We start from the raw sequence: 22,065 nt of genomic DNA, 5'->3' as shown, positions 1-22,065 counted from the left end.
TGACACTATCTGGACTGGTCGTAACACTGCGGGAACGTGGCAGGGACAACAGCACGAGGGAACAAACAGGTCGAGAACGACACATTTACTACGATGACCAAGCGCGACTCTGCTACTTTCTTTTAGTCTAAACAACCCTTCCCTACACCCTGCCCCGCCCCCTCCCTGAAGCCAGAGCTTCGCGTCGCTGTGGCTAAATCACCAAACTTGTTCTCCAGAGGAATAGCATCTAAACAACCTTCCGATATTCCTGTTTTATTTCAAAATGTTCAAATGTGTGTGAAATCTGTGGTGTCACCGCCAGACACCACACTTGCTAGGTGGTAGCCTTTAAATTGGCCGCGGTCCGTTAGTATACGTCGGACCCGCGTGTCGCCACTATCAGTGATTGCAGACCGAGCGCCGCCACACGGCAGGTCTAGAGAGACTTCCTAGCACTCGCCCCAGTTGTACAACCGACTTTGCTAGGGATGGTTCACTGACAAAATACGCTCTCATTTGCCGAGACGATAGTTAGCATAGCCTTCAGCTACGTCATTTGCTACGACCTAGCAAGGCGCCATTACCAGTTACTATTGATACTGTAATCATGTACCGTCAAGAGCGACGCTCATCATTAATGGATTAAAGTTAAGTATTCCATCACCTACGTCCTTTTTTCTAAAGTCTAATTTCCTTGTCCTGTTCCAGACCTCAGGCCAGCCTGCGTGAGCTAAAACGCGTGCCTTTCGGCTTCCTCTAGTATCTGGTGTTGGCTCTCATGCCAACCCACAACAAAATCTTATGGGACTTAACTGCTAAGGTCATCAGTCCCTAAGCTTCCACACTACTTAACATGGGCGTACCCGGCGAGGGGCAGGGGGGGGGGGGGGCAGCTGTAATTTTTTCGTCTTCGGCACGTTACTGTCGGCAAATCCTAGAAGATTGTTACTGAATTAAAAAGTTATATTTTTAAACAAGCGCATTCTTACATTTAAAATGTTTATTGAAAGCAGTTTTTCACTAGTTTACTGTTTTATTTAATAAGAAGTGCTGTATGTTGTCTCGAGTCCTTGTTTCCTGAGACTAGTGTGACCTGCCCCCCTCCCCCCTAGTTCAGATCCTGGGTACGCCCTTGCTACTTAACCTAAAGTGTCCTAAGGACAAACAGACACACAAATGCCCGAGGGAGGACTCGAACCTCCGCCGTGACCAGCCGCACAGTCCATGACTGCAGCGCCTTAGACCGCTGTTTTATTTCAATGATCTCCTAAATTTCTTCGAGTCAGTGCCAGAATAGTTCGTTTACCATTGATTGCTTTACCACATTTTTATCCTTCTGAAGTCATCGGTGTCGGCCTTTCTGCCCTCCCTCTTCTCCACGAATTTCCACTTCCCACTAACCGTTGAACCTCTCCCTAACGCCAAACCCCTCTCATCATCTGACGAAACGAAATTTCTCACCAAACCCTAATCTGAATGCTACAAAAAAATTGTGCTACAACATAACAACAATGCCTGAAAGGAAAATATATTAATTCAGAGAAAAGGAAAGAACAATAACAAAGAATAATCTTTATATCAACTCTAATCAATCTCCAACACACCCAAATGCTTGAAGATACGCAGGTATATATCTTTGACATTTATTATATAATGAATAATGACTGTGTGGACGATGTGGCCTATTATACACCTTATTTCAGATCTATGTGACGATGCTGTGCTGATTATATTTATATGTTTTGACGACGCCATTATGGCCTTATTACCTTAGGACATGGTGTAAAAAAGATCTGAGGATGGTCATTACGGACTGAAACCGGTCATCGTCTAAAGAATTGATATTGTGATCAAAGTCTGGAATAAAAAAAATTCATTATATTTTTATTTTAGTTGCGCCTAAGAAAATTCTTTTTATTTATCAGGTTGTTAATTACGGTCCGTAATGACCCTCTGTAAATCTGAAAATAGTTTTCTAACATTATCGAGTCAAAATGGTTCAAATGGCTCTGAGCACTATGCGACTTAACTTCTGAGGTCATCAGTCGCCTAGAACTTAGAACTAATTAAACCTAACTAACCTATGGACATCACACACATCCATGCCCGAGGCAGGATTCGAACCTGCGACCGTAGCGGTCACGCGGTTCCAGACTGAAGCGCCTTTAACCGCACGGCCACTCCGGCCGGCTCATTATCGAGTCAGCATAAGTAAAAATGGTGCAGTCGCAATATGAGCCAAACAAGTTTCGTCGTTTCCATGCAAAATTTAAGTACCACAAGCACAGTTGTAAAAGATATGCTGACTCCAAGTCGAGTCAGGGACTCAGCATGTTCACTTACAACAGCTGTTTTCATTTATCTGCGTGAATAGCATGAATTCGTCTTGGTGAGGAACACACCGCTTCAGACTAGTTGGTTGTTTTGCTGAGTCTAATACTCAAAAGCATTACTGGATGTTCTTTAAATGTGAAGTTCTTGATACGACACGAGGAGCGAATTTTTTTTCACCAGTCTATCTTATCGACAGGCGAGGTACACCGAATGGGTCGCTCGCTGTAAAAAGGTGACATAGATTTTATGCGTGTTATTAAAAGATATATTGTCGACTGTTTAAAATTAATAAATGTGGGACATAATAAAAACAGTCTTACATAAATTTAGAGAGAGAGAGAGAGAGAGAGAGAGAAAGTGGAATATGGAATATGCGAAAGGCATGAAGGAGGCCTACGCGTGGAAAATAATTATGGAAGGATCAAAAAGGTCACAAAATTTAAATACCTATGGGAAATAATACAATGGAATTCTTTGGGCAAAGAACTTAACTTTGCAAGAACAAGAAAAATGGAAGTAGCTTTTGAACTAGCAAAAAACTTGTATAACGAGAAATATTAATTCATTAATGCAAAACTAAGGCCCTACTTTTTGCTTGAAATGCCTTTCATTAAATACAGCCAAACAATTAGATGAAACAGAAAAGACGGAAACGAAGGTAGTCAGGAAAATGTAGGAACCATAATATAAAAAAGGGAAATGGAAATGAACGAGTAATAAAAAATATTAGTCAGGACGTAGCGTTGCAGAGTTGTATTCTATGGACACCTAAGAAGGCTATCTGAAAAAAAAAGTAACAAAAAGATTTTTCAACATTTTTCGCAGAAACTCGAAAATATCAGTGATGTGGTGAAGGAATGGACCAACGAAAGTAGAGAAGAACATTCGGAAATAATCCAAAATTACTAGAACAAGAGAAAGAAGGAAAGAAAGAAGACACAAATTATTTCATGACGTCCTCATGAAGCCAAACGAAAAAAAAGCTTACCCGGAGACATAAAGGTTACAAAATTTAAATACCTATGTGAAATAATACAACGGATTTCTTTGGGCAAAAACCTGACTTTTCAAGAACAAGAAATATGGAGACTGCTTTTCAACTAACGAAAAACTTGTGCAACGAGAAATATTAATTCATTAATGCAAAACTACGGCACTACTTTTTGCTTCAAATGCCTTTCATTAAATACAGAAAAACAATTATATAAAACAGAAAAGAAGGAAACGAAGGTAGCCAGGAAAATGTAGGAACCATAATATAACAAAGGGAAATGGAAGTCAACGAGTAATAAAAAAGTTTAAAGGAACTGGAGCTCGTAGAGAGAGGGGTAGTTGGCGGGTATAAATAAAAGTGCCCTGTCGCTTGAAACTGTGGAGGCGAGCGGTAAACTGGGAGGCAGAGGGGTGCTTGATAGAAAGCAAGAATGTAGTAAGGGAAGGGGTAGGTTCAAAAAAATGGTTCAAATGGCTTTGAGCACTATGGGACTTAGCATCTGAGGTCATCAGTCCCCTAGAACTTAGAGCTACTTACACCTAACTAACCTAAGGACATCTAACACATTCATGCCCGAGGCAGGATTGGAACCTGCGCGCGTTTCCAAACTGAAGGGCCTAGAACTGCTCGGCCACACTGGCCAGCGAAGGGGTAGGAGCTGCACCGTGTATTAAAGAGGAAAGAACCAGGGAAGATATGTAGAAGGAGGTGAGGAGGGAAGAGTTTGAGCTGATATGCTGGATAAGTATGGGAGAAGATTTCAATGTGTATGAGAGTTTGTAATATCTTTTTATATTCGATGAATTATTCTGATACAATTCTACCCTTGAATGACGTTTACTAATTTTCTATCTTCATACTCGCAGAATCCATGTGCAAAGTAGTTTCATACAATAGCTATGCCATGAGCGCATAATTATTCTTTGTAGTACTGTCTCTGGTGGTTGTTAGAAAAAAGCTTGCGAGATTGTCTTCGTGCCGATTAGCCTTAGCATTGTTTGGAGAATTGTAATCTGAATATTGAGATTTATGAGAAAAGATAACTGATACGAAATTGTACGACTAAAAAGGATATATATATATATATATATATATATATATATATATATATATATATATATATTGCTCCTTCATACAAAAGGTTTGTAACAATTTACATTATTTGACATTTAAGAATTAATGATATTCAGCGATATATTGCGTAGTTGTTAATCAGAAGGGAACTTCCGAAAGACTGGATACGAACCTGCATTTAATAATCCAAGAGCTCCATTACTTCTTCGGAAGGTTAAACTTCATCAAATCCAAGTATCCGCTTGATCTGAGGTTTCCCGACTGATTATACAACGCTCCCAAAAATACGAGGCATTTTATTTGTACAGATTAGCAGACTGCCGCAAAGGACGAGCCTGCAGAGAAGAAGAATCATCGCCTGATTTCATTCTAACAAGCGAAAATTCTGAATCATTTCGAGTGACTGAGCTATGACTGTGTTTCCTATTATGAATGACTGATTGCTCGAACTAATTGAGAACTACATAACTACATAATTACATAGATAGGAGGAAAAATTACAAGTTAATTCCATTGGGAAAGGGTGTGGAGTGTGTGTAGGTGTGGGTCTGCTCGGGTCTGTCGGTACAGGTGCAGCAGAGTGGAAATTAGAAGGGAAATAATCAGGATAGCGAAGTCGAGTTTGCGAATAGTGTAGAATGTACGCAGATGTCCGGTGCGAGCTAAGATGGATGCGAATTTGATGAGATGTTAAAGGATTCTTTTGGCGGAATTTGAACTGTTGCAGTGAGTAATGGGAAGCGCGTGGCGATCAAGAATTAGGTAGGGGAGAGTGACAGGAATTTGATGGGGATGTGACGATAGTGGCGAGCCGCTCGCCGGCTTACCTGGAGATCGGGGAAGAAGGGTATGTTCCGCGCCCACTCGACGGCGGAGAAGAGGAGGCGGGCGGCGAGTTCGCAGATGTTGTCGATGCCCATGATGTTGTTGGGCTGCATGCACTGGCCGTAGCGCGACGTGGGGTAGGGCTCGGCGCGCAGCAGCAGCGAGATGTAGCTGGACAGGTAGGAGTGGCCGTTGAAGCCCGCCGCCGCCGCCGCCGCCGCGGCCGCGTCGCCGTTGGTCAGCGCCAGCTGGCCCGGCAGCCCCGGGGGCTGCGTGGGCGGCACCCGCCCCCGCTGCACGGCTGCAACACCACACCGCGGCCACTGAGCCGGCTGCTCGCGCGCTTGCACGGTGCGAGCGTGTCGCGGGTTTCGGAAGGCGACTGCGCGGTAACCACAAAAAGAAGTACGCCAGTGGATAGGGCACCTCTACAAGTTACAGGTGCTCATTACAGGCACCTTTTGTGAACGACAAACGCCAAACGGAAGGTTCCAAATGATTGGAAAAGAGCACAGGTAGTCCCAGTCTTCAAGAAGGGTCGTCGAGCAGCTGCGCAAAACTATAAACCTATATCTCTGACGTCGATCTGTTGTAGAATTTTAGAACATGTTTTTTGCTCGAGTATCATGTCGTTTTTGGAAACCCAGAATCTACTATGTAGGAATCAACATGGATTCCGGAAACAGCGATCGTGTGAGACCCAACTCGCTTTATTTGTTCATGAGACCCAGAAAATATTAGATACAGGCTCCCAGGTAGATGCTATTTTTCTTGACTTCCGGAAGGCGTTCGATACAGTTCCGTACTGTCACCTGATAAACAAAGTAAGAGCCTACGGAATATCAGACCAGCTGTGTGGCTGGATTGAAGAGTTTTTAGCAAACAGAACACAGCATGTTGTTGTCAATGGAGAGACGTCTACAGATGTTAAAGTAACCTCTGGCGTGCCACAAGGGAGTGTTATGGGACCATTGCTTTTCACAATATATATAAATGACCTAGTAGATAGTGTCGGAAGTCCCATGCGGCTTTTCGCGGATGATGCTGTAGTATACAGAGAAGTTGCAGCATTAGAAAATTGTAGCGAAATGCAGGAAGATCTGCAGCGGATAGGCACTTGGTGCAGTGAGTGGCAACTGACCCTTAACATAGACAAATGTAATGTATTGCGAATACATAGAAAGAAGGATCCTTTATTGTATGATTATATGATAGCGGAACAAACACTGGAAGCAGTTACTTCTGTAAAATATCTGGGAGTATGCGTGCGGAACGATTTGAAGTGGAATGATCATATAAAATTAATTGTTGGTAAGGCGGGTACCAGGTTGAGATTCATTGGGAGAGTCCTTACAAAATGTAGTCCATCAACATAGGAGGTGGCTTACAAAACACTCGTTCGACCTATACTTGAGTATTGCTCATCAGTGTGGGATCCATACCAGATCGGTTTGACGGAGGACATAGAGAAGATCCAAAGAAGAGCGGCGCGTTTCGTCACAGGGTTCTTTGGTAACCGTGATAGCGTTACGGAGATGTTTAACGAACTCAAGTGGCAGACTCTGCAAGAGAGGCGCTCTGCATCGCGGTGTAGCTTGCTGTCCAGGTTTCGAGAGGGTGCGTTTCTGGATGAGGTATCGAATATATTGCTTCGCCCTACTTATACCTCCCGAGGAGATCAGGAATGTAAAATTAGAGAGATTAGAGCGCGCACGGAGGCTTTCAGACAGTCGTTCTTCCCGCGAACCATACGCGACTGGAACAGGAAAGGGAGGTAATGACAGTGGCACGTAAAGTGCCCTCCGCCACACACCGTTGGGTGGCTTGCGGAGTATAAATGTAGATGTAGATGTAGAATACGTGGCTGCGATTGAAGTCGCTGACAGGAATTGCCCAGGTAAGTCATTTTCTGTACATCTTGTACCGAGTAGCTACAATTTTTTATTTTTTAAATCTTTATTAATAACATCTATAACATTTATACAAAATCAACCCACCACCCGTCTTGTTTCAGCAAGATGGTGCAGCACCTCATTGGGGTTTGGACGTCCGTGCCTATATCGATATGACCTTTCTTGGGCGATGGATTGATCGTGATGGGCCAACGGTTTGGCCTCCACGCTCTCCTGACATAACCCCATTAGACTTCTTTTTATGGGGTTGTGTCAAGGACGAGGACTACCGAACACGTGTACCAGATCTTGAAACCCTGCGGCAACGGATAACCACAGTCGTTGAATCGATCCCTCCAGTGATGAGTATCTACAATTACTGTTCAACTACTCACGTGGGTGCAGTGTGGGCTATAATCATCGTATGGCAGCGGAACTTGGTAGATATTCTGATGCGTTATCGCGGAACCCATTTACACAGGGTGTCCGAAAAGTCTTTCCCTGATTACATAAATTGATAACTCAGGCTAGAAGTAAGATACAAATATGAAACTAGTGTCTAATTGAAACTTCCTGGCAGATTAAAACTGTGTGCCGGGCCGAGACTCGAACTCGGGGCCTTTGCCTTTCGCGGGCAAGTGCTCTACCAACCCAAGCACGACTCACGCCCCGTCCTCACAGCTTCACTTCTGCCAGTATCTCGTCTTCTACCTTCCAAACTTTACAGAAGCTCTCCTGCGAACCTTGCAGAACTAGCACTCCTGAAAGAAAGGATATTGCGGAGACATGACTTAGCCACAGCCTGGGGGATGTTTCCAGAATGAGATTTTCACCCTGCAGCGGAGTGTGCGCTGATAGGAAACTTCCTGGCAGATTAAAACTGTGTGCCGGGCCGAGGCTCGAACTCGGGACCTTTGCCTTTCGAGGGCAAGTGCTCTTCCAAGGGGTTGAAATGATACTCATTTTGCGAAAGGCAAAGATCCCGAGTTCGAGTCTCGGCCCGGCACACAGTTTTAATCTGCCAGGAAGTTTCATATCAGCGCACACTCCGCTGCAGAGTGAAAATCTCATTCTAGTGTCTTATTGTTTACTATCAAAGTTTTTTTCACACATTAGTAAACTTCCACATGAATCATGGAGTGCACCAGAGGCAGTCCAAAGTTGAATGTCTGGTGCGCGCTATTGCACGATCGAATTATCGGGCCATTCTTCTTCGCTGAGGCTACCATCACGTCTGCAGTGTATCTGGACATGTTGCAACTGTATGCTGTTCCTCAGCTGCTTCAGTATCACCCCGATTCTTGTTTCAGCAAGACGGTGCAATGCCTCATTGGCGTTTGGACGTCCGTGCCTATCTCGATATGACCTTTCTTGGGCGATGGATTGGTTGTGATGGGCCAACGGTTTGGCCTCCACGCTCTTCTGACATAACCCCATTAGACTTCTTTTTCTGGTGTTATGTCAAAGAGGAGGTCTACCGAACACGTGTACCAGATCTTGAAACCCTGCGGCAACAGATAACCACAGTCGTTGAATCGATCCCTCCAGTGATGTTGGCTAATGTGTGGACGGGACTTGAATATCGCCTAGATGTGCTACGTGCTACCAAGGGTGTTCATGTGGAAGTTTACTGATGTGTGAGATAAACTTTGATAGTTTGTAAACAATTAGACACCAGTTTCATATTTGTATCTTACTTCTAGCGTGAGTTATCACTTTATGTAAGCCGGCCGGAGTGGCCGTGCGGTTAAAGGCGCTGCAGTCTGGAACCGCAAGACCGCTACGGTCACAGGTTCGAATCCTGCCTCGGGCATGGATGTTTGTGATGTCCTTAGGTTAGTTAGGTTTAACTAGTTCTAAGTTCTAGGGGACTAATGACCTCAGCAGTTGAGTCCCATAGTGCTCAGAGCCATTTGAACCATTTGAACTTTATGTAATCATGGGAAGACTTTTCGGACACCATGTAAAATTAGTTCAAATTTTGGCCAGGAGGTGCAATTCCGGTGCTGTGAATCCAAGAAAGACGTAAAGAAACTTTTCCACCAATGATGGGTTAGGAATGAGACGTGGTCAGAAAAGATCAAACAAGAGAGATAAGCATAATGTTGACTTTATTTTTAACCGCCGCTTGCAGAATTTGTTCAACATGAGCACCGCAGATGTCGAGGAGACGCTATACGGTGCCAGATTTGCACCTGCTAGCCGAAATGGAAATTATTTATTTCCGGCGTAAATAGTAACGCATCAGCACATCTACAGTGTTATGCTGCCATTCGACTTAGACCTCCGTAAGTAACTGCACTTTGATCAGAACCGTCAGGTAATTTTTACACAGTCGTATTCCGAAACTCTGAAGCCACTTTTGAACAATCCTGTATTTTCCTCGGCATGATAATGGGATATTTCTTGGACATTCCAGTATAGGTAATACTACTGAGGAAGGAGCAACAAAGGATGAGAATAGAAATGTAGCGACACACAAACATAAGAGTAATTGTGATAGGGGTTGAAATGATACTCATTTTTGTGAATAAAATGTATGTGTAGCTTCAAAACTGAATTTGCATTGTATTTTTAAAGCCATATCTCTCGATCTACAACATTAAGACGAAAAAATAGAACTTGCCCACATATATACTCAGCCTATAAACACGTTTTGAATTTCACACGTCCATGGAATGCTGAAACGGCTTGCAGTTAGTCTTTAAAGACTCCTACCAACACCGTACTTTTTGCCAGATGCGAAAATGAAGCTGCTGAGCGACCAAAAAAAGTAAAGAGCATTAATCTACCATATGGATTGAACCTCAATCTCAACAAATCCAAACTCGTGATGAGTGATCGAAGAGCACAGGTTTGACTCACGCGTCGATTAATGGAACTGTAAGTCGTGCATTCTTTCATCTAGTGTCCGTCAGCCGTCCGCGACAGGGGAAGCTGTGATGATAAGGAGATATGCCACGCTAAGGCGAGTGAGTATGAAGAAACTTACCAAGATCTGGCCGAACAGAGCATTAACGAACACCACAAAGGTCCAGCTTGTTGAAATTGTATTTATGAGCCCTTTGAGCCGGCCGCCGTGGCCGTGCGGTTCTAGGCGCGCAGTCCGGAACCGCGAGACTGCTACGGTCGCAGGTTCGAATCCTGCCTCGGGCATGGATGTGTGTGATGTCCTTAGGTTAGTTAGGTTTAAGTAGTTCTAAGTTCTAGGGGACTGATGACCTAAGATGTTAAGTCCCATAGTGCTCAGAGCCATTTGAACCATTTGAACCCTTAAAGCCAGAGGCATCTGAACTTTGGCGCTGGTGCAAGATGCTGCACATAAAATGAACTGAGACAAGTACAAATACGTTCGTTACTAAACAACTCAATATGTCCAGGCGCCTTCCTTCTCGTGTCAGCCAAATATTTCTGTACTCCTTTGGCCATACTGTGAGAAGAGATGGAGAAAACCTAGAGAAAATAATCGTGGAGGGGAAGATCGAGGGCTGTACGCACCCTATAGAGGGAATTCAGATAGAGAGTAAATACAAAAAGTATCGAGAGAAGTGCCGTGTACAAGACGAAGGGAGGAGCGGCAGCGCTGGCCCGCTATCGGCCGTCACGTCGCTGCACAGCGCGCCTCGCCGCATTTTGCATGCAAATGGCGGCGCCGATTCCCGGAATGCGGCTTCGTCCCGTCCCGGCCAGGATAGCAGGCGCCTGATAGCAGCCGAGCCTGCTCCGGCGGCCGGCCGTGGCCTGTGGCTCCCAAGGAGAAGAGAACCACTGCGGGCGCCACCGCAGCGTGCCACGCCGCCCTCTCGCGGCCGCGGGGAAAACTGCCGTACACGTGGCCTGATTTGCCAATAAAACGTAACACTCAACCTTCCCTTCTAGCAAGCGCAAAAATTGGGTGAGTTGAGTGGTGAAGATTCAGCTTTGATGTCTTGCCTACCGAACCACTCTCCAACTCACCACTTACTCCATGGATCCGTCAATCGTCACACAGCAACGCCACCTAGACTACAGGCCTGCGCGCACACTTGTGACGTCACATACTGATGGCCGACTCTGTATCGGAACGCTCCTGTTAAGCACTCTGCAGCTATACGAACTTCACGAGTTTTAGAGCTGAGACCGCATAGGGATTCTCGTGCTTTCCTCTTCTACATGGCCTTGTAATGAAAGTATGGAAATTTATATCATTGCGTAAAGTATTTCAGGATCTAAAATTATTTTGACGATTTGCCTTAAATACGCGTTTCTAAGCTTGAATACAAACTGTAATTTTAAGTTCTGTCATTTACCTCAGGAGGTACTCTTTTTTGCTGTAAAAAATCAGCAATATGCAACACCAAGCAGACGTTTTCGGTCTGAAATAAAGCAACTGGAGCTCATACAGTATTTAAGATTTTGTTTTCCTGTTTTTTTTTTTTTTCAAAATGGTTCAAATGGCTCTGAGCACTATGGGACTTAACAGCTGTGGTCATCAGTCCGCTAGAACTTAGAACTACTTAAACCTAACTAACCTAAGGACATCACACAACACCCAGTCATCACGAGGCAGAGAAAATCCCTGACCCCGCCGGGAATCGAACCCGGGAACCCGGGCGTGGGAAGCGAGAACGCTACCGCACGACCACGAGCTGCGGACTTTTATTTTCGTAAATTTTCCTCTCCAAAATCTGCTGACCTCACACGAAACTCAAATCATTCGACGAAATGGGGCACCTCCTGAGATAATGTTTAATAAATCAAAAAATCCGAGAAATATTTATTTCCCTGTTTCTCCAGAACTTTAGAACCTTAAACATGAAAAGATTGTTTCTCCTACATCCTTCACTGAAATTCCTGTCACAGAGTGCCGTTAATTTAATCAAAATGCACTTACCTCGAAATTCTGTTTTCTATGCTGCTTAATCTATCGAATACTGAATTCATTAAAGCAATTTTCTAAGGTAGTTTACTCAAATTGAAATTATTTCCGAATAGGTGTATACGTAAAACTGAACAAAATCATTCTGTAGCTCTTCCAAATAAAAGTACTGGAAACTCAATAATCTGGTAGGAATGATAAGGAATACTAAACATTTTCGAGCCGCACTAACTAATATAACTATTCTGTGTGACAATAGCTGCAAATATGAGAGACATTTCACAGCCAGCTTCGTATTAATCTCGCAGCAATGGTCCAGAATTAAGAAACAAATGATACTGGTACATGATACGTAACTGCTATTAAAAACAATTGGCAAATGTGGTGCAAAGGACACAAATAACACGCTACAATTTCTTTTGTCATTTACTTACACTTGAGTGATTCGTAGACACAAATTCCTGTCTGGTAATAGCTGCAATCCAGCGATTTCTCAACTCCACACAAGTGGGAAATCGAAACATGTGCACTTTCATGCCTTTTTGGGATTTATAATTTCCCTGGCAAAAGGGAACGCAGCACTTGTATCCCATACTTCGAAGAACTGTAGGCGAATACTGTATGAAATATATGTCACTTTCACGTGTCATAATCTTTCAACACAACATACACGCCAACAGGACTGCCGACTGAAGATAAGATGGCCAACAGTTTGTGACGTCACGTGCCAATATGGCCGCTGTGCGTAGGCCTTGTATCTAGAAGGCTTTGCACACAGTTACGCGCTTCCACCTGCAGGTTGCCTATCTTAAGGCTTCCAGGAGCAACAAAAATTTGTTTCCAGTATTTCGCTTGGTTATCGAGCGAATTTAAAAATTAAAAATGATGTCATAACCTACTCGTTATGAGGTACAATCTCACGTTAAGGGTTTGACACACTAAGTCACGTATTAAACTATGCATAAGTCTTGAGGCATTGTAGCTCACGGCGCGCAAATTATCCAGACTATATTTATTCAGTCTTAGACAGTAACGACTTAACGACTCCAGCACACTTTGCACGTAACTGCAAACGTTTTCGCCGGCCGAAGTGGCCGAGCGGTTCTAGGTGTTACAGTATGGAACCGGGCGACTGCTACGGTCGCAGGTTCGAATCCTGCCTAGGGCATGGTGCCGTAGGTTAGTTAGGTTTAAGTAGCTCTAAGTTCTAGGGGACTGTTGACCCCAGAAGTTAAGTCCCATAGTGCTCAGAGCCATTTGAAACATTTTTTTGCAAACGTTTTCGAAGCATTTTCTCGCTGACATCCCCTACAAAATAATGAAAGGAAAAAGTTCACTACTTATTACATTTTCTCCGTTCATGCAGTTACCTCTCAGCCTGAGGCATGAAGATTTAACTTATTACTTCTTTACTAAAAAGTGTATACATAACACTTCTGCAGCTATTATTCCCATATACCACTGAATTACGTCAGAAAACATCGTACGACATATATTTCAGGAAATATGACGTCATAAACCACGGTGTGCACGAAAAACTACAATCTCTTCGCCCACAATGGCTACATATACTTGTCAAACATTTAGTACACACATCAAAAAAGATTTTACATCACCCCGGTTCCCAGAACTCTTGAAGATGGACGTTGACGGTGGATACTGTATCACAGACACAGTCCCTTTGACTGTTCAGTGCTGTCACTAAACCCGTCCAAAGATGTAAACAACCATGCATGAGCAGCGCCTATTAGACGGAGGGGTCCGACAGCCGATCAGTTCCAGTCATTCCACCAGGAAAGAGGTACACGGCTCGTGCTGTCCGTAGTTCAAGCATGCCTTGACGGTCAATACTGCGGTTCAACCACGTCCGCATTGTTACTTTGTGCCACGAACGGCTCGCAACAAGGGAAGTGTCCAGGCGTCTCGGACAGAACAAAAGCGATGTTGTTCGGACATGGAGGAGATACAGAGAGACAGGAACTGTCGATGACAGGCCTCGCTCAGGTTGCCCAACGGCTACTACTGCAGTTGATGACCGCTACCTACGGATTATGGCTCGGAGGAACGCTGACAGCAAAGCCACCATGTTGAATAATGCTTTTCCTGCAGCCACGACTCAAACTGTGAGCAACAGGCTGCACGATGCGCAACTTCACTCCCGTCGTCCATGGTGAGGTCCATCTTTGCAACCACGACACCATGCATCGCGGTACAGATGGGCCCAACAACATGCCGAATGGATCGCTCAGGATTGGCATCACGTTCTCTTCAGTGATGAGTGTCACCTATGCCTTCAACCAGACAATCGTCGGAGACGTGCTAGGAGGCAACCAGATCAGGCTAAACGCCTTACACACACTGTCGAGCGAGTGCAGCAAGGTGCAGGTTCCCTGTTGTTTTCCGGTGGCGATATGTGGGCCCGATGTACGCCGCTGGTGGTCATGGCGCCGTAACGGCTGTACGATAAGTGAATGCCATCCTTCGACCGATAGTGCAACCATATCGGCAGCGTATTGGTGAGGCGCTCCTCTTCATGGACGACAGTTCGCGCCCCCATCGTGCACATCTTGTGAATGACTTCCTTCACGATTACGATATAAACCCTATCGAACATGCCTGCTATAGAGTGAAAAGGGCTGTTTATGGGCTACGTGACCCACCAACCACTGAGGGATCTACTCCGAATCACCGTTGAGGAGTGAAACAATATGGACCAACAGTGCCTTTATGAACTTGTGGATAGTATGCCACGACGAATACAGGGTGTTAGAGAACACTGGGTATTAGAGAAACCAGTGTGTACAGCAATCTTGATCCCCACCTCGCTGTATGGTGGTACGACATGCGTGTGGTTTTCATGAGCAATAGAAAGGGAAGCAATGATGTGTATGTTGATCTCTATTCCAATTTTCTGTACAGGTTCCGGAATTCTCGGAAACGAGGTGATGCAAATCTTTTCTTGATGTGTGTATATTAATTCGTTTCAAAATCAACCGGATGTTTGAAGCTTATTTTCGAACTATATTTCATTTCCATTACTTTCCATGTTTAAATTTTATGTCGCGTCTGTAGACATCAGTAGCATTCAGTGGGCCCAAGCTGTAACGAAGGACGCATTAGCAGGGCTTCAGAGTTCAGATTCCACGCTAGCTGAAGTAACCGCTGCACCATCTGACGCTGCCGGTAGACGGTAGGGTGAGGCGCTGTGGCTAGCTGTAAGAAAGGTAGGTGCATCAGCGTAGAGAGACTACGTTCTGGTTCGAAGCGACTGATTTTTTAGTAAATATTTACTAATAAAGGCCACTTTTTCCACTATAGGTATTAGGAGAGAGGCCTATCGGACATAAGCGCTTTCTTACTTTAGTACACAAGAGATAAGTCGTTTCAGTAAACACATAAATAATGTTCAAGCTAACGAAGTTTTACGAACAGCTGCGATGATTCACGATCGTTAAGTACGTGATCTCGACTGCGCATCACACTCGTCAGTCGCCGATAGGTTGCCTTCCACCGAGTTTCTGTCGCAAGACCATACTCTAAAGTGCTAGTTTTGAGTTATATTGATTCATAATTATCAGTTTACGGTGCATTCACAAATAAACGCACCATAATTACATCCACAGACGTATTTATAATAATAAAGCTACCCGCATAGTGACTTATAATTACAAGATGTACTCTGGACTTTACAGACGGTTGGACGGAACTGCTACAGCTTCTGCGAGGGACATCAACCATGGGAGCTCCACGGCATAACAATCCTACGCAACAATTCAAGGACGGATTGTCTTAATTTCTGCAAATCTCACATGGAAAAGCAGGCCAGTCATAATGTACGCCTCTTACAGTATCTCCTACGGACTCGCTAGCTAGGCTGACACACTTCGGGAGGTTTAGTAAAGTGAGGAAGCTGACAAGCTGATATGCACGTGGTAGGTCGGTACTTCCATGAAAGTCGACTGGGGAGATTATTGCTAGGTTTACATCTGCGAATTCCATGCATTCACAATTTTTCCGCAACGATGAAGTAAACAGTGCCTGAGAAAGAAAAGGACTTCGCTTCATTACATCAGAAGCCTGTGGAAATGGCCACCAAAACGAACTAAATAAGAAAAATATTGTCTTCGGCGCGCGGGGTAGCTGAGCGATCTGGGGCGCGGGCGCCCTGCCACGGTCCGCGCGGCTACCCCCGTCGGAAGTTCGAGTCCCCCCTTGGGCATGGGTGTGTAGGTTGTCCTTAGCCTGAGTTAGTTTAAGTTAGATTAAGTAGTGTGTAAGCTTAGGGACCGATGACCCATAAGATAAAATAAAAAAAATATTGTCTTCCACAGTGAAATCTATCTTCTGAATCGCATTCCGCTACCACAAGAGAAGTAATAGCCCACAGCTTGAAATCATTACGTCAAACGTTGTTGAAGAATGTACGAGAGGTAAGACAGCTGGAGATCGGTTTCGTTGCTTACTTTACACGAAAGACCAGCTAGAACGTCGATGCACGAAGGCTCCGCCTTTTAGTGTCATTTTGCAGTATTCGTGATAGATTTTGGGAGTCAGGATATCAGATGCGATTCATCAGGGTCCTCAAGGTAATGCAGCACAGTTCATAAGATTTGTCACGTGCAGTTGTCATCGAAAGCGCAAAGTGAGTTGGGGAAGGCATCAGCCACGAAGGGATGAAAATTGTGAACAACAGTACTGTTACTATTCGCAGCTTGCACTTTGGCTACCATAGCAATTGCCGTTTACAGACAGTTTTGAAAACGACATTTGTCAGGCAGACGCTCTTTTGAAAGACAGCAGATGATGGTATGACCTCTCAAACAAGAGACGTCCACGGTTGGTTGGTTGGCTGGTCTGGAAGGAGGGAACTAACCAGCGAGGTCAAAGGTCCCATCGGATTAGGGAAGAATGGGGAAGGAGGTCGGCCGTGCTCTTTCAGAGGAACCATCCCCGCACTTGCCTGAAGCAATTTAGGGAAATCACGGAAAACGTAAATCACGATGGCCGGAAGCGGGTTTGAACCGTCGTCCTCCCGAATACGAGTCCAGTGTGGTAACCATGGCGCAACCTCGTTCGGTAATGTCCACTGTTCCATTGCTTCTGCGCAACGACCAGTTTTGCATTTCTGTCTTGACGGGTGACAGCTGTGTTTCGAGAACGCACGGAAGAATCGTCAGCTGCAGATCTTCCCCCCCCCCCCCCCCCCCCAATACACACACATACATATGTAACAATGCGCTATGTCAGACCACCTGCTCTTATACTCTTAGCTGCATCTCCGGTATTCCTTCACTTTGGTAGAAACGTCGCCAGCACGTGAACATCTATCAGCCATTTCAGTTTCAGTGAAACTATTTTCCAGGTGTACAGAGTAACTTTAAAAAGCCCTTCCTCTGTGCTCCGTACACTCTCAGCTTTCTCTGCTCACCGGTGGTTGGTATACCGCGAAATCATTCTACTGAATATGCCTTACACACTTTTCGTATCGCTTTTGCTGCACTACGTATTTTCATTCCCCACGCCCCCCATACCCTCCAGGGTAGTGAGATGGTCGTAATACTGCGGCTGACCTATGTAGATTTTTACGAATCTGATGCCAACGGCCGACGGCTCATGTATCCATCATTCACACTGAATTCCGTGTTTGTGAGAGTGTAGCTGCGGAAGCCCGTTGCAGACTTTCCACACGCGGTTTTATTCGGCTGTATTTCATATCCTAAGACGTCCTCAGCGGCTATATTGTGATGTGAAAGCAGACTACGAGGAAGAGATAAATTAATTTGGAGAAAATGCCGCTTCGCGAACTCGGACGGGACCTTTTTGTCCCGAGATCTAACAAGCCAGCGCCGAGAAGTTTACGACAGCGGGTAAAACGTTGTCTGAAACCGTTCGGCCGAGGAGTTATCGCCTACGAGAAATGCGGAACAAAACGCTTGCCCGGGGAACAAGTGTAAACGCAGCAGCGGGCGGCCGCATCTGTCGCGATTACGGCTTCCGCGATGGACGGGCGATAAAAGCAGTTTACAGCGGCGCACTGAGTACTTGCCGAGGGAGGTAATTCCAGGCAGCGCCAGCTGGGCTCCGGTGCGCCACGCAGATGAGAGATTGCCCGCGCGGTCTGAACAGCTGTTCCAGCAACTGCTGGAGCTTCCAGGGAATCCGAGGCCGAGGAACTTCAATCGCAGGTACAGATACGGTCTGGAAAAACTTATCGCCTCCCTGACAGGCAGGCTTCTCTCGTCAATGACAATGCAGTGCCGACAGACGATTGTTGTTACGGGACAAGGCTGGAACTGTAGGCCTGAGCCTGGGGTAATCTTAAGGAAAAAAACAAAATTAGGAAATTACAGTCCAGAAATCCAGCGACGCTGTTCCTCAGTCACTCTGTTGAGCCACCTAATCCCTCGATCCACGAGGGAAACAGGAACACAATCATCTTCACTCATGCAAGTGAACCAACACCGCCACCCTTGCTTTTGTTTATTTGTTGTGTTGGTGCAAACAGCTCATACATCAACATAGAAAATCACACTAAGGTCCTTCGGAGTCACGTTACCTACCCACCCACTTCAGATACACTCGAAAGATCTCAAAGACGCATTTACAGAGGTACACTTGTTCGCTATTCAGCACGGGTCTGTACAGGATCAAAAGTGAATATGTTGTTGTTGTGGTCTTCAGTCCAGAGACTGGTTTGATGCAGCTCTCCATGCTACTCTATCCTGTGCAAGCTTCTTCATCTCCTAGTACCTACTGCAACCTACATCTTTCTGAATCTGTTTAGTGTAATCATCTCTTGGTCTCCCTCTACGATCTTTACCCTCCGCGCTCTCCTCCAATACTAAATTGGTGATCCCTTGATGCCTCAGAATATGTCCTACTTCTTGTAGTCAAGTTGTGCCACAAATTTCTCTTCTCTCCAATTCTATTCAACACCTCCTCATTAGTTATGTGATCTACCCATCTAACCTTCAGCATTCTTCTGTAGCACCACATTTCGAAAGCTTCTATTCTCTTTTTGTCTAAACTATTTGTCGTTCACGTTTCACTTCCATACATGGCTACATTTCATACAAATACTTTCAGAAACGACTTCCTGACACTTAAATCTATACTCGATGTTAACAAATTTCTCTTCTTCAGAAACGCTTTCCTTGCCATGTTCATCTGATATATAGTGAATATAAAGTGTGGAAATTCCGCTGAAGAGTTCCTACTTTCCAAAACTGCTCCTCTAAGCGCTAATGCATTACGGATGAAAAGCTTCTGAGTTACACGATATATAGTCCGTATGCCCGTTCGGAGCTCGGGCTTAATTGGCTCTTAAGGGTATGCATAATTCACAAATCCCCCCCCCCCCCCCCCCCCCAGACACACACACACACACGCACACAATTATGCCACAACTGCACCATCAATATTTTCACATTTTGTCCTTTTTGGAGCATACACACGAAATTTCTTTCTCTTCACGAACTAGAGGTCCCTCATGGTGCACGACAGTTCAGGCGGCGTGGCTGGGCTGTTAAGAGATACCCTGGCACGCGGAAGTTGAAACTCAGTTACATATTTGTAATTTTTCCATTCCGCACAACATAATTATGCCCCGCGGTAAAAAGCCTTGCTTACTCTCTGAGTAACGGGTGATTCATAGCTCCGGAACCAGGTATGGGCGTTTGAAAAATGTGTTCAATTACAGATGAATATCACGCGACTCTCGCAGTCTTAAACCTGTTTTCCAAACACAGCAGGCCGAAGGCGGCCCGCCTTCAGGACAACGCCTTTGCAGTGTATCTTGTATTTGTAGCCAGGGATGAGTTGTAGTCAGAACATATTTATTGATCGCCTGTATGCAAGAACTGTACTGGTCGGAATTCAGTAGGTTCATTGAATGATTATAACACACTAGGCCTAATGAAAACGCTACACGAGGTGCAAGTTAGAGACAGGGAGAGGTGAAACACAATTTTTTGCTAATTAAATAGCAAACTGAAAGATGAGCAAAAAAAATGTACTTACATTTAATGAAACAGAATTCAACGAGATGTATGTCAGTTAAAACAAAGGCAAGTTTACAGACAAACTGGAGATTATGAATAACTGTGTACAAACCTCTACAATTCGTACAGATTCCCTTTTCGTTGCTCGATTAACAATAAGAGACATCTCATGTCTGTCGGGGACTAATAAAAATAGTTGTTAGGCGCATTCCTCACTCCCCCACACCTCTCTCTCTCTCTCTCTCTCTCTCTCTCTCTCTCTCTTTCTTTTCCTCTTTCTCTCTCTCTCTCTGATAACCCTGAAGAAATTTGCAAATGATACTGAATTAAATATCTGGGCTTAAAAATGGAGGCAGACAGAGTAGCTAACTATGAAAAATGTACAACACTAGTAAAGTAGGCCATCTTACACGCTGAGCCCGAGACAGGGGCATCATGAAACGTGGAAGGCTTTCGTCCCGACGCAGGAAGAGCAGATAAAGCAATATACCTTTGCCCCAAAACGTAAGTAGTATACAGAATCAAGAATAAAGAAGAAGCTTCCTATAAACGATAACGAGGTCTTCTCTGAATAGGTAATGGCAGGATCAGTTATAAGAAAGATTGCGTGAGGAAAGTCTGAACCCGTCCTTATAACACGTGCGAAACTACACAGCATCTAACTTCGGCGTTGATTGCCTTTTAACAAGAAATACGTTTGGCACTGGACACTTTATACCACCGGCCACGGCTGCGTTAGAGCGGTAACTGCGATCCAATGCTGGCACCGAGCCGGCGATATTTATTGTCTTGTTGGCAGATAAAACTGGAGGGAGTCGTAAACGCATCTGGGGTCCTTTCTGGCAACGACGTGTACAGCGCTTCGGGTTCTAAACACCTATGAGGTTCTTTCGAAGAAACGCTGAAAAATAACCGCATTAATTCGACTTTCTTTCATACCGTCTTAATGACATCAAGAATGGAGAGGCATCACAATATTTCACGTATGGTTTCTGTACAGCACCCAGCCCTGAAAGAGTAAAGGACGTGTTGTGACTTGGCAAGACAGCCAAGCCACTATGAGGTAGCCGAAACGCACGCGTTTAAGCTCACGCAGGCTGGCGTGAGGCCTGGAACAGTTAAAGGAGTTGAGTCTAGTAAAAAAAAAGTACGTAGCTTCTGGAATACTTAACTTTAATCCGTAATTGGTGAACATCGGTCTGACGGCACATGCGTCACAAGATAAATAGCAAATGGTAATGGCGCCTTGCTAGGTCGTAGCAAATGACGTAGCTGAAGGCTATGCTAACTATCGTCTCGGCAAATGAGAGCGTAATTTGTCAGTGAACCATCGCTAGCAAAGTCGGCTGTACAACTGGGGCGAGTGCTAGGAAGTCTCTCTAGACCTGCAGTGTGGCGGCGCTCGGTCTGCAATCACTGACAGTGGCGACACGCGGGTCCGACGTATACTACCGGACCGCGGCCGATTTAAAGGCTACCACCTAGCAAGTGTGGTGACTGGCGGTGACACCACAGGATGAGTAAAGGAAATTCAGTATGCACCGGAAATGTTCTGTGAGCTGCGCGCGACGCTGGTAGTCTGTACCAAGGCCACTCATTTACGTTACGTACTGGAATTTTAATAAAGGATGTGTTCATCGATGTGGCTTGAAGACTTCTTCACGCACATTGCCAGAGGTACTTCAGGTACAAGTTTGTACGGTGGACAGGTATTCTGCAAGAGCAGGCTACCAATCCCCACCCATTTGTTATGACTACAGACGAGTTCGAGTAGTTAATAGTGCGATTCCTTCAACAAGATCGGGGCCACTGCAGCTCAGTCGCACAGGGCTGCTTGCGACATGTATACTCCGCACCTTGCGGTGTGTGGCGGAGGTTACTTCATGTAACACTGTCACTTCCCCCACATTCCTGTTCCTGTCGCTGATGGTGAGCGGGAACAGCGACTGGGCAGATTTCTCTAATTTCATGTTCACCGTCTTTTCGCAAGATATGATAACGGTCCTTCCGTGTTCTACCTGAAATGTTTAGCTATATTTCTGCGAGGGTTATTTTCTTTTCAAGCTTCGATAGCTTGCGAAATTAAAACCGCAGTGAAAATCCGAT

General features: G+C 45.0%; 1 protein-coding gene across 1 annotated transcript in view; it reads right to left on the bottom strand.

The window, feature by feature from the left end:
• Positions 1-22,065, bottom strand: part of LOC126413244 (steroid receptor seven-up, isoforms B/C) — a 556,948-nt gene that overhangs the window by 291,845 nt on the left and 243,038 nt on the right. The window contains exon 2 of the mRNA XM_050083146.1: positions 5,212-5,510. Within this exon, the coding sequence (XP_049939103.1) occupies positions 5,212-5,510 (299 nt within the window). The remainder of the gene's footprint in view (positions 1-5,211; positions 5,511-22,065) is intronic.

This window comes from Schistocerca serialis, chromosome 7 (assembly GCF_023864345.2).
Source record: "Schistocerca serialis cubense isolate TAMUIC-IGC-003099 chromosome 7, iqSchSeri2.2, whole genome shotgun sequence".
NCBI lineage: Eukaryota > Metazoa > Arthropoda > Insecta > Orthoptera > Acrididae > Schistocerca > Schistocerca serialis.
This window is presented reverse-complemented; position numbering and strand designations above follow the sequence as displayed.